General features: G+C 33.8%; 1 protein-coding gene across 2 annotated transcripts; it reads left to right on the top strand.

Moving 5' to 3' along the window:
• Positions 1 to 12,391, top strand: SKOR (STELAR K+ outward rectifier). Of its 2 annotated transcripts, XM_086644091.1 has the most exons (14): positions 1 to 493; positions 698 to 931; positions 4,402 to 4,626; positions 4,724 to 4,787; positions 5,773 to 6,112; positions 6,323 to 6,618; positions 7,838 to 7,918; positions 8,240 to 8,338; positions 8,564 to 8,785; positions 9,020 to 9,214; positions 10,141 to 10,216; positions 10,315 to 10,609; positions 11,087 to 11,208; positions 11,724 to 12,391. In XM_086644091.1, the coding sequence occupies exons 2-14, from the start codon at positions 699 to 701 to the stop codon at positions 11,975 to 11,977; spliced, it is 2,502 nt and encodes an 833-aa protein (XP_086500217.1). In that variant the 5' UTR covers positions 1 to 493; position 698; the 3' UTR covers positions 11,978 to 12,391. The 2 variants fall into 2 exon arrangements, with proteins under 2 accessions (XP_086500217.1, XP_086500222.1); XM_086644096.1 differs by lacking the exon at positions 1 to 493 and having other exon boundaries at positions 524 to 931.
• Positions 12,392 to 13,099: the final 708 nt, after the last annotated feature.

Here is a 13,099-nt window from a genome sequence, read left to right as displayed (position 1 = left end):
GGACGGCAATACCTTAATCAAAGGTCAAATAGCAGGAGGAGAAAGGGAGGGAAATGTTTGTGTGATAAAAAAAAAATAATTTTCCTCTCTATCTATCTAAATCTAATCTAATCTAATAATATAAAAATATAGATAGTATTAGTCACAGATGTTGGCCGTCATCTAATTTGATAGTTGTCCCTATATTATTTTTAATCTCATTCTCCAGCTAAGCTACTTCCATTCTCTATAAATATCCCAATCACTTCTTTACTACTCTCTTCATCTCCATACTCTCCCCTTCTTACTTCTCTCTTTCTCTCTCTAGATTTCTAGTGAGAGAAGAAACTCAAAGATAATAGTAAGAAAGTAAAACCACTTCAGTTTTTACCTTTTCTGGAACTTTCAAAATCCACTTGCATAAAAAAGTGATTAATTCAGATTGAACTATATCAGCTAAAGCAATATCGCCATTGGTTTTCTTCTCATCTCGTGACCTCAATTTATTAAAAAGGTAATAAATACTTCCTTATCATCTTTATTTGATCTACATATCTAACACATCACAAATTATTAGCTAGGTTAAATTTATCATCTCTCTCGTGTTCTTACTTTCTTTCATCTACTAATCAAACTTCAATTTCTTACGAATTGAAATTCGAGACTGAATCGATTAGATCTTGAATGCCAATTTTGAATAATTCGTCATGTTTAATAGGATGAGAAGATCAATGACGAGAGATGAAAATAACAGAAATAATTCATCATCTGGAGGAGAAGAAGAGTATGAAGTTGCGGAATTGAAAGATCGGATACTTTCATCAAGAGGAAGTCGATTCGATTTATTAGAGAAAGAATTTGGATTTACGGATCGGAATCGGATTATTAGAAGACTCAGTCGAGAAAACGTCATTAATGGAATTAAAGGTTTCGTTATTCATCCTGATAACAGGTAACTAATTACTACTTTTTTTAAATTTCCCACCTGATTCAAATTCACCCTTAAAAACTTTCTCTTTTAAATTTTTAATGATCTGGAACCGTTGATAATCTTTGACGTGTATCTCGAGGATAGTGAATGGTTTTAGATGAAGAGAAAAAGATAAGGAGGTTAACTTATAGTAACAAACAGTTTAAATAGATAAAGACTGAAAGGGCTGACGGGAGTAACAGCGGCCCACTATCCATAAATTAACAACAGTGATATATTTTTTTTTGTTGAACTAACAACAGTGATATATGACCTGAAAATTTAAGCCGACCGACCACAGGGAGATGTGAAAATGCTTAGAATATATCTTCACTGATTACATTTCACATAGGACTCTGGTCGGCGGTCGGCCTATGTTTTTGAGACATTTCTTTAAATGATATTATATATATATATATATATATATATATATATATATATATATATACAGGTTTTACTCGTGTATATTTATTAAACTCAGTTTTACCTCATAATCTCTGAAACTTATTTTGGTTAGTGAACAAACTTAGTATTGCTTGTTTGATTTATACGTAAAAACCCAATAGATCGAACTGAATAAGTTTAGATTTCTCTTAAAAGAACACGTAAGAAATTGTATGTTTTCATCACCCCTCGTGCTTTTCGACAATTCTATCAAATAGTTCATTAACTTCTCCCCATGTCTCCTAGCACAAGTATCTATTATTATAATTAAGACAATTTTTAAGGTGTCGAATATTTTTTTAATACAGATCCGGTATTAGCATTTTCAGTGCTAAACTTTTAGATTTTAAAAGTGTAGGGTGGTGTCAGCCACTTGTATTTACCTTTCGTATCTCATACAAATGTTTGATATTTTATTATCAACTATTGATTTGGATATTTCAACGAAAAAAAAAACTATTGATTTGGATCATAGAAAAAGTATAATAATAAATGGTTGGCCACTTCATTGCAGATAAATACAAAATAAATATATAATGTAATAGCTAACTTCGAATGAGATGCTTGGCGACTAGGAAAAACACAAACTAACATTAATATATTACGTTTACAACTAAAAAAAAACAGAATACACTAATCGTAATAATTTAAAATACTAGAAATGAAACTAAGGAATATAACATGATATTTGACAAAATTCGGAACTATACAATGACGTGTATATCAAATCTTTAAATTTTATTAGAATAAGATGTTGACAGTTGTTGACGTGTTATATTTGTCTGTTTAGTTTATCATATGCCTATACACGTAAATAGATTGACAACATAAAAATAAATTTTGGTAAACAACTTCATGCCCTAGTCCTTTCAACAAAAAAAAAAAAAACTTCATGCCCTAGTCAATTGATTTCATCAACAATTATTGTCAACAAATTGTAAGCTAGTTGACTATCTTTGCCTTCAGGTTATATATTAGATATAAGGGTTTTTTGAGTTTACCCCCTTAATACTAATTGCTAATTGAGTTTACCCCCCTCAATAATTGATAATTGAATTTACCCCCTCAACTTACTACTTTTATTAAAAACACTAAGACAATGTTAGATGATGCGTGGAAAATGAATATGTCTATCAAAAGTAATGATTGGGTAATGAGATTTTAGTAATTGTAATACCTTAATATGTTAGATTTAGTCAAGAATATGATTCGTAAAGACTTATTTTGTCCGTACACTATTTAACTTGTGATTTATTTCCTTTACGCCAAACATGACCCTAGTATTTTGCCTAAAATAGTAAGTTTAAGGGGTAAACTCAATTATCAATTATTGAGGGGGTAAATTCAATTAGCAATTAGTATTGAGAGGGTAAACTCAAAAAACCCTAAATATAAATCTGCTTTTGTCTTGTTGCTGATATTTTTTTTTTAAGTGTTCAATAGTTTCAAAAACTACTACCATCCTCCCAAAAGACATGATTGATTTGTGAAAATGTCTTAATTAATTTTAATTTTGGTCGAAAATAAAAGTTTCCTACCGACACTTAATTAGCCGCACCATCAGCATTGTAGACTATGAGTTCTGTCGAAACTTATAATTTTTGCGACGGTATTCATGTAAACCGTCGAAAATAGTCCGTCATGAAAAATCCATCACTTCTGTGGTGAGGGTAGTGCAATTGCATGTATAGAATATAGTCTAATTCTTTTTTCAGCAATTTATATAGATGACACCAGAGCGTGGCCTGAGGTTCTTCGAATATGTGCTATAAGGACTGATATATACTATCGATAGACAATTTATTCTTTATATCTTTTATTAAGATTTAGTGTCTGCCAGAAAAATCCATTAAAAATGTTCAGTAAAAAAAGAGATGCACATAATTTTGTAAAGGAATCAAATCTTTAGCCAATTGCACAAGGGGTGCAATAAGACTATGAGATATCACTGCCATTATTCTCACATTCTCAGATCTATTCTATGGCTAATTGACTGTTATTGTCAGAATTTAGAGCATCTTGTTCACCCAAATACTAAAAACCATTGATAAAAGAACACTAATTCTTCTACCCATGTGATCTTCCATTAATTTCTTGGTTCAACATCTTCAATTAAATTTAGAGAACTCAAAACAAATAACTAATTTTATAACTTTGATTTTGAAGTTGGAGATTTCTAAATACCTTTTATTTGATTAATTTTTGGTTCTTCTGATGCACATGGTTACTTTATATTTGTAAAATAAAATTTTACAATAGAGAAGTAGACGTGCGTGTTAAACGAGTTGTGGTTGGTGAGTAAGGGATTTCTGTATAGATTGTTAAGTTAAGCTAATGTGGCACATATTTCAAATAAAAGTAAATTCCGATATTTTAAGAAGGAAATCAATAGTTTGTCGGACGGCTTGAAATCTTGAATAAGAAGCATGGATCCATTGGTTTTTGGCCTTTAAACAAAATCATCCTAACCATTGAAAATTACAAAATTCAAACTAATCAAGATAATCAAGTTGGTCGATTTTGCCATTTTCTACCTTCATGTCTAAATGTGTTTGTGATTTCAATATTTTCAAGTCATTACCTTCAATATGACTACATCAACTGAGTAAGTTCTATAACTATCATCAGTCAAGAGTCAATAAACAACTAATCCCATCAACTGAGTAAGTTCATATTGTCGAGCTTCAGGCCTCTTTCATATTGTCGGGCTTCAGGCTTCTTTCATTATGATTTAAGTTAGGCGGTTATGGTTCTCATCACATCTCCATGATGTATCAATGCCTTGTAACGACTAACGTAGATCATAGTCGATTTGTCAAAAAAAAAAAAATATACTAATGGGACAGGTGTAAATTGAGTGTAAGAATATCCCCAGCCTAAAATAAATAAAAAGAGCCATCATCTTTTCTTATTCGAAGTTTTTTTTTTTTGTTGACAATTCTTATTGGAAGTTGGAAACGAAGAAGCTAAAACTAATGATGAAATTGGAAACGGGATTAATGACACAGGTGGTATCAGTTATGGACAAAGTTCATACTGATATGGGCGATTTATTCATCTTTCTTCACTCCAGTAGAATTCGGTTTCTTCAGAGGATTACCAAGGAGATTCTTCTTTCTAGACATTGCTGGTCAGTTTGCTTTCTTCATCGATATCATCATTCATTTCTTCGTCGCTTACAGAGATACCCAAACCTATCTTATGGTTTCCAAGAGAACCACCATTGCCCTCCGGTCAGTTCCCCTCTTAACCCTCTCTCTCTCTCTCTTGATTAATCAATTTCATTTTGTTATTGGATTTGAATTGATGATTTACTCTTTTTGTGTACAGATACTTGAAGTCAAGTTTTATCATCGATTTTCTAGGTTGCCTCCCTTGGGATCTTATCTATGTGGTACCCATTTTATCTTTTCTCAGTTTTACTTGTTCAATTAGTCCAATATGTATGTTCTTTTTGAATTAGTGTACAAGATTACATGTTTGTTGACTAAATATTGATCAATTCTTTAGCTATGACCATCTAATAAAAAAATGGATACCTCCTTATTATTTATCATTTGAGTATTTGTCTTGGGTTGTTGTTTTTTTGTCTCTAATTTCTATTAACTAGTTGTTGATTTTGCTTGTTAATGGGTCGTTGTTTCGTTCTTTCTTGGTTGATTTTGCTTGTTTATGGGTTGTTGTTTCTTTCTTCCTTGGCACTATTTAGTTGTTGATTTTGCTTGTTCTTTTTGGTAAATGCTACCAGAAACTTTATTACCCCTTGTTTATGGTGCGTCGGAGATTCTTGTCCCTGCTTTTAGGGAATCTGGTGATCTAGTATCATAAATCGGCATACCGAACTATTCATTATGAATGTACCCAAACTACTTTTTTTATTCTTATTCTAGTAGTTAAATTAGGTAGCAACTTAAGTTTTTTGGTGATGGTGTTTGGATGTGAATGTATTGTATATGCTTGATAGAGAATATATAGTATGTAGGAAAAGAACTCAAGGTGTCCCATGACCTAAACTAGCATATTGAAAAGGTTAGCACGCCTCACAAGGGGCATGGTATCATACTACATATTGGAAAGATCAGCTTGCATGTACCTCAAAACCGGTGATTTTTCCATAGTAGCAAAGCTGATCACAAGTAAGTCTATATGCACACTTGCAAATACTTCTCAATGTAGATGTGCCTAGCTGCGTCAGGCGAAACATAAAAAAGAAAACATCCACGAGCTATAGAAAGGAGGGACTTGGGTACATTTGGGGATTCATTCAGAACAGAAAACAGACCCTTTACATAGATAATGTCTATAACGTATAAACTTAATAACTCACCATTACTCTTGTTTGAATTTTTCAGTATCTAACTTCAGTTTGTTTTAATTAGGCCTGTGGTGAAAAAGAAGAAGTGAGATATCTTTTGTGGATTAGGTTGAGTCGAGTGAGGAAAGTGATAAGGTTTTTTCAGAATTTGGAGAAAGACATACGCATCAACTACCTCTTTACAAGGATTCTGAAACTTATTGCTGTCGAACTCTATTGCACACACACGGCTGCCTGCATCTTTTATTATTTAGCCACCACTATACCTGCTTCTAAGGAAGGGTATACTTGGATAGGAAGCTTGAAATTGGGTGATTACAGTTACACTAACTTCAGAGAGTTAGATCTTGGAAAGCGATACATTACATCACTATATTTTGCAATCGTAACCATGGCAACCGTCGGTATTTTCTTTTTCCACTCCTAATCTTTTGCTATTATTAATCTGAAACACTTCCATGTTCTTTACACTATTTACTGCTCTCAGCTAGCGGCGAAACTTACTGATATAGTGCTAAGTCCAACTCGAAAAACTATTTTTCAATGCTCATGAGTTTACATCTTATTTAAAAGAAACAAATTACTGTGTAGTGATTGTAGTCTTTATGCTGCAGGTTATGGAGAGATACATGCAGTCAATATCAGAGAAATGATATTTGTCATGATTTATGTCTCATTCGATATGATTCTTGGAGCTTACCTCATTGGTAATATGACAGCACTTATTGTGAAAGGATCAAAGACTGAGAGGTTTAGGGATAAAATGGCAGATCTTATCAAATATATGAATAGAAATAAATTGGGAAAGGATATTCGTGATCAGATCAAAGGTCATGTGCGCTTACAGTATGAGAGCAGCTACACTGAGGCAGCGGTTATCCAGGACATTCCAATTTCAATTCGTGCTAAGGTATAAAATAAAGTCGGGCCCAAGTCTTTTATACTTAGTTAAATGCATGCCAATACTGATTTGTGTGATGAATTTTCTGTTCTTTATTTATCGATTTTTGATCACTACATATTTTCTTTCTTGTCAACTAGTACTTCACAGATTCTAGAAATTTATATTCTGCACAAGGTGTAAAATGTCGAAAAATCTCGGCATCTTATGGTTACGGTAGTTCATCCGCATCTACGCAAGTACTATTTCTTGGGGCGATAGTCTTGATGAACGACTGTCAATGTTTATGCCTCGAGTACCAATTTGTTGTATACAATCAATATCCCCTAATAGGACCACTAAGCGATATTTGTGAGGAGCAAATTAGCAATACATGTTACACATTCAACAATATCGGAATTGGTTCCAAAATTGAATGTCATGGGAAAAATATCGCAATGCTATTGGAAATGAATCTCATGTACGTCATAAACCAAGACGGCGATGACGGGGGTAGGAGATCATTTTGGTTTTAATCTTTAATGTAAAAAAATGTGAGTTATTTTACATTTCTATCTTAATCAATACGGTTCGAGTGAAGGTTACATCTTTTATGCTTAATTATGGTTAAAGAGACTTGTTATGCACAATTGCATCATATTTCTAACATTTCCACAAATTTGTAAAATTTCCACAAAGACCAAAACATTTCCACTTTGGGAGATTTTATAGGGCCCCCTCATTTTAGTTAAAAGGCCTCCCCTCAGTGATAATTTAACAAGTAAAATGGTTCATGGGGAGGCCTTTTAACAAAATTGGGGAGGCCTTATAAAACTTCCCTTCCACTTTTGACTGACCGTAATTTCCACCAAAACCGAAATTTCATTCCTTGTTTCTGCTATCACCATGACTTTTTATAGTGTTTGTCTGTCTGATGACATTATTATATTACACCTTGTTAGTGAATCTTTCTATACATATAAATTATTGGTAACTTATGCCTAATGGACAGTTTAATGTTAACAGATAATTTAATTCCTTGCTTATTGTGTACCAATTTTGGAAACGTCAACAGTCTAGTACTCTAAATAATTGGTAATTAATGGACAGTTTAATGTTAACATCTACTTTGTTTATAATGGTAAGAGCATGATTTGAGACATTGTTTTACCTCTTATATCTATCTAAGGACTTTTTTTTGCACTTCAATTGCTCGATTGTAACATAACGAGTTGATTTTTCTACGCAGATTTCACAAGATTTATATAAGCCCTACATCAAAAAGGTTTCTCTTTTTAAAGGATGCTCTGATGAATTGATGAATCAGATAGTAAGTTATCGCAACTATTTCGTCTGTCCACCCCCTCACGGCCTCACGCCAACACACACGCACACACACAATTTGTATTTGTTTGAATTGTTTCCTTATATATCGTTTCTTGAGGGAATGACTTCTGCATGTACACGAACCTGTTGCTATATTTATTTTTTGCATTATTTCATGATGGAAGCAATACATATAAAAGTATCACGCAATTGGCACTCTTTATCCATCTCATGGTATTATTCCATCAGGGAAGTATGATAATTCTAGATGCATTGCTTCCATTAATTGAAAGTACTTTTGTTTACTAATTTTTCTTCAACTCAGGTGATCAGAGTACATGAGGAATTTTTTCTTCCAGGGGAAGTGATTATGGAACAAGGAAGCATTGTGGATCAACTATATTTTGTTTGTCATGGTGTGCTGGTATGCACGACATTCTATTCTTATGTTCTCTACTTTCACGTAAAACATGTAAACTTGAATATGTTAATGCGTGTAAAACAGATTTCGGAAGTCAAGTTATTTGTTTTGGTTTTTATGTAGTGTTTCATCGTTCTTATTTTTCTGTGAATCTATCCATGTATATTTCAAGTTAACTGGTCATAGTGCAACTAAATGGTTCCGCTTAAAAAGGATTATCCTGTACAGGAAGCTGTAGGCATCACGGAAGATGGAACGGAAGAGACTGCCGCTTTTCTGGAACCTAACAGCTCGTTTGGGGAACTTTCAATCCTTTGCAATATTCCTCAGCCTTACACAGTTCGTGTTTGTGAACTATGTAGGCTCCTTCGACTTGATAAGCAATCTCTTACAAGTATCTTAGAAATTTGTTCTTTCGATGAGCAAAAAATCTTGACCAACCTTTTGGAGGTAATCTAATGTAATTTTTAGTTAGTAGTCTGAAACTAATTTGATATTCATGTGTAATACTTCAATTCTTTTGTCGTTGGCTCTTAACATGTTCGATTGTCTGGTTTTTGTAAGCTATCACAATTCATCAGTATTTGAAATTACTTTGATAAGCCTGGGTTGAAATCAATTATCAATTAAGGTTTATCTCCGTTAATACTTCGATTTCGTTCTGATAACTCTATGAATTGACAGGGAAAAGAGTCTAATGACTCTAATAGAATCAAGCAACTGGAGTCCGATATCATGTTTCATATTGGAAAGCAAGAAGCTGAACTTGCTCTGAAGGTGAATAGTGCGGCATACCATGGAGATCTATATCACCTAAAGCGTCTCATTCGAGCTGGAGCTGATCCCAGTAAGGCTGATTATGATGGGAGGACGCCTTTGGTATGCAACTAATAGATAAATATTCTGAATATCTTGTCTGATTAGTTTTTCTTGGCTTGCCTTTTTCTTCTTGTCCTTCTGAAGTATTTGGGTATATATTTCCAACGAACGCCTGAGAAAATGAACGAACTTTCTAAACTTAACTCGTTGAGAACAATCCTGATTCCGAAACTTTTTATAAACTAATAAGAAAAGTTTGGTTTCTAGATGATGTAGGACAAGAAAGGGGAAAGGGAATTGAAGAAGAAAATAATTGTACTATAAGATAGATAACCACTAGTATCACACTAGCAAAAGCTAGGAATCACTCCTAGAACCCCATACGTTGGGGTATACTTGAATCACACAAATATAGATAGCTTGAATAGCTATGGAAAAAAATTATGTCCTCAAAACAGCAGGAATACAACCCTTATATAGGCATAAAACGAACCCTTGACATCCCATACTGCCTTTACTTCTAGACTTCTGAACTTTGAAACTGCTAAGACCCTAAAATACATTATAAAGGACATTAATGACCTTAAATACATTAGAGAAAGTGGAACCATTTCGGATTAGGCCCACATTATTCTAGCCCCCAAGTGGACCCATCATCTAGGACATGCCAAATCATAAATTGGGCCTTAGAATCCTTCTTGTGGCGTCTCTGATACACCCTTAGTGGCTCTTGCTACCACTCATCTCTATCACTAGATCTAGTGAAAGTGTGAAACTAATGATTGTGGGAATGCTAACGTCTGACTTACGTGGTTGAAGACTATATTTGTACTGCTGACTAACTTAAGACCTTTATGGACATAACTGGAACAGTCATAACTCATAACTATAAACTCTTATCAGTATTTCTATGAATTCCATTGGGTCGATTTTAATTCATTTAGTGATAAACAAAATCTATTGTTTGAATGATTCCATTTTAACAGCACCTCGCAGCTTCAGAAGGATATGAGCACATTGCGTGCTTCCTTATTCAAGAAGGTGTAAATGTTAACGTGTCAGGTAACTTGTTAAATATTGCATTCCTGGATGCATATTTCCGTCTTTCCAAATTTTAAAGCTATTATAAGTTATTAACGGTTTACGTTGATCTCAATTAGATAAGTTTGGAAACACACCATTATTCGAAGCCATAAAGAAAGGACATGATCGAATATCTTCGTTACTTGTAAAGGAAGGAGCATCACTAAGACTTGACGATCCTGGTAGTGTTCTCTGTACGGCTGTTGCTAGAGGGGATTCCGATTTCCTGAAAAGGCTATTGTCCAATGGCATAAATCCAAACTCTATTGGTTATGATCTTAGAACACCACTTCACGTGGCAGTCTCTCAGGGTCTATATTTAATGGCGAAGTTGCTAATAGAAGCTGGAGCAAGTGTTTTATCAAAAGACAGGTACATATAAAATAATAATACATGATTGTATATTCCTATTTTGGGTGTATCCGAATTGTGTTTCACTAAAATTCCAGATCGGGGGGTTTTCACATTGAGAATTCAATACTTCTGATATTCGTCTCCTGTATAGCTAATAAACTAGTAACTTAATCAATTTAAATACTTAAAAACTTGAGTTCAATGTATAACGTCACGGCAGTTGGACTTAATGAATTGGAGAAAGGCCAAAACAAGGACATGGCTTTACATAAATTATCTTTTATTAGTTGTTGTCCTTATTTTACTTTTGGATTGACTACTTTTACAACATATGTGGAAAGAGATTAACCTAAAGTATCGTTTAACTGCTCGTGAGTCTGAAGTGTTGAACATACCACAGTTACTAGAATAGAGTGTTCACGTTACGTAGATATTTAGTATTGTCAGGTTAATTGGCTCAGTAATTTACCTTTTTCGGTTCTTAAAAAATTGTAGATGGGGAAACACTCCATTAGATGAAGGACGGGTATGTGGAAACACGAAATTGGTTGAATTATTGGAATTGGCGGAGTCTGCTCAGTTGTCCTCTGTCTCTGGTTGCTCCTACGAAAATCAAGGTACTAGCATTCATTTCCAGCTCCAAGCATCTTGTGCTTTGCCATTTACCTTGTTAATGTTCTAATCAAACGTACGACGTAATCAAAATTTGTAACAATGCCTTTACACCATATTTACACCGGATTAGAAGATTTACATGGAGATGATCCAATGTTAAGGTTAGGGTTCATTGAGATGATCTACATTGTTTTCTTACCATGTAAAGCCTCTGGAGAAACTAAAAACCATTTTTTCTAAGACACAGTATAACCCCATCATCAAAGTTGGTCGAGTAATGAAATAGATGTTTGAGAATGCTTTAAATTTCGACTATGGATCTAGTCATTGTGATAGGATGATTTATAAGACAAGGATTATTTCCCCAGTATCAAGACTTTAATCATATACTTCTCTAAGTTAATCGGTAAAGTTTCATCATATATTTATAGTTGTTATTTTGGTAAAGATGGTCATCTCTTCCTCTTTTTTATCTTATAGACATAAACTGATATTCGTGCATATTCTGATATTTCAGGAACAAACAAAAAGCATCAGAAGAAATGTACAGTCTTCCCCTTCCACCCATGGGACCCAAAGGAGAAGAGAAAAGAAGGTGTTATGTTGTGGGTGCCGGCAACCATGGAGGAACTCATTGGAATGGCATCAGATCAGCTACATTTCTCAGGTGGCTCGTTCATTTTGTCCGAAGATGCTGGTAAAATCTTTGATATAGAAATGATTCACGACGGGCAAAAACTTTATCTAGTTGATGGAATTCAACCAACATGATCATCATATCACTTCCTGAATTTTGATATTCAGGCGAAGAATTCATTCACCCTTTTCATGTGTACCTACTCTGAGCAAATTCCCCTAAATTTTGATATTGAGTTAAGGAATTTCTCAGGGGCTAGTTCTTGGGCCACAACGAAGAATAAGAGTGCCCCAATCTTGATCTTACTCGATTAAGCATCATCTTCGTGATCATCATAATCATCGTCTTGTACTATTGTATAATCTTGAGGGCGTAAATGTAGGGCTATAAGTAGCATGTTTATAAGAGTAGTAATGGGGATCAAACTACACCTTATCACCACTATCTTAGATCATAGGTGTGGTTTTTTCCTTTTCAAAAACCCACTTTGGGCTGTTTTGTAATATGGAATTTCAATATCAATAGATATCATCCTTGATTCAACCTCATTTTACAGGTCTATATTTCATCGCAATAACTGATACCTCGTCGAAGCGGAAAATGTTAGATCCGTTTCCTCTTCTCGATTTATAGTTAGGTTGCAGCTTAATTTGACATATTTTAAAGTGGCATTGCAGAATGTGGCATCAGTCTACTGATAATTTGTGTGTTATGATTCTTAATATACCAATTTTACTGCTGAGACATGAACTAGAGCAAATCTAGTTTTCAACCTCACCAAATGGCAACTGATCTTTGTTTAGTTTTCAACCTCACCAAATGGCAACTGATCTTTGTGTTGTTAAACGGGAACTGATTATTTGTTTTTGAGCTTAGAGTTCGATTCAGAGACTAACATGACATCTTCGTGTCTGCATATTTCCACCAGATAAATCTCAAAGATTTAGAATTAAAGGTATATATTGTTTCTTCTTGTTATAGAAGTTTACAAGTTTTCATTCTATATAAATTACATTTGTTTTTGTCTAAAAGCTTTCTATATTTTTTTTCGAAAAAAGAAAAGAATTTTTTTTTTCTATTTTTGCAAGTATCTAACAAGCTTACTCCTACACATAATTTTCAATTGGCCATTCTCTTTAGATGCATACAAAACTCAAAGAGAGGGATTTTAATAGTAGAATAATTGGAGGGATTGCTTTGTAAATAATCCTTCAATCAAATATAAGCTCGTAATTGTTCAAGCACTTCCCAACTCG

Source organism: Eschscholzia californica, unplaced genomic scaffold (genome assembly GCF_041429995.1).
Source record: "Eschscholzia californica isolate CP2 unplaced genomic scaffold, dmEscCali1.0.p SCAF_1, whole genome shotgun sequence".
NCBI lineage: Eukaryota > Viridiplantae > Streptophyta > Magnoliopsida > Ranunculales > Papaveraceae > Eschscholzia > Eschscholzia californica.
Note: the sequence above shows the minus strand (reverse complement) of the source record. Positions and strands in the feature narration are given on the sequence as shown.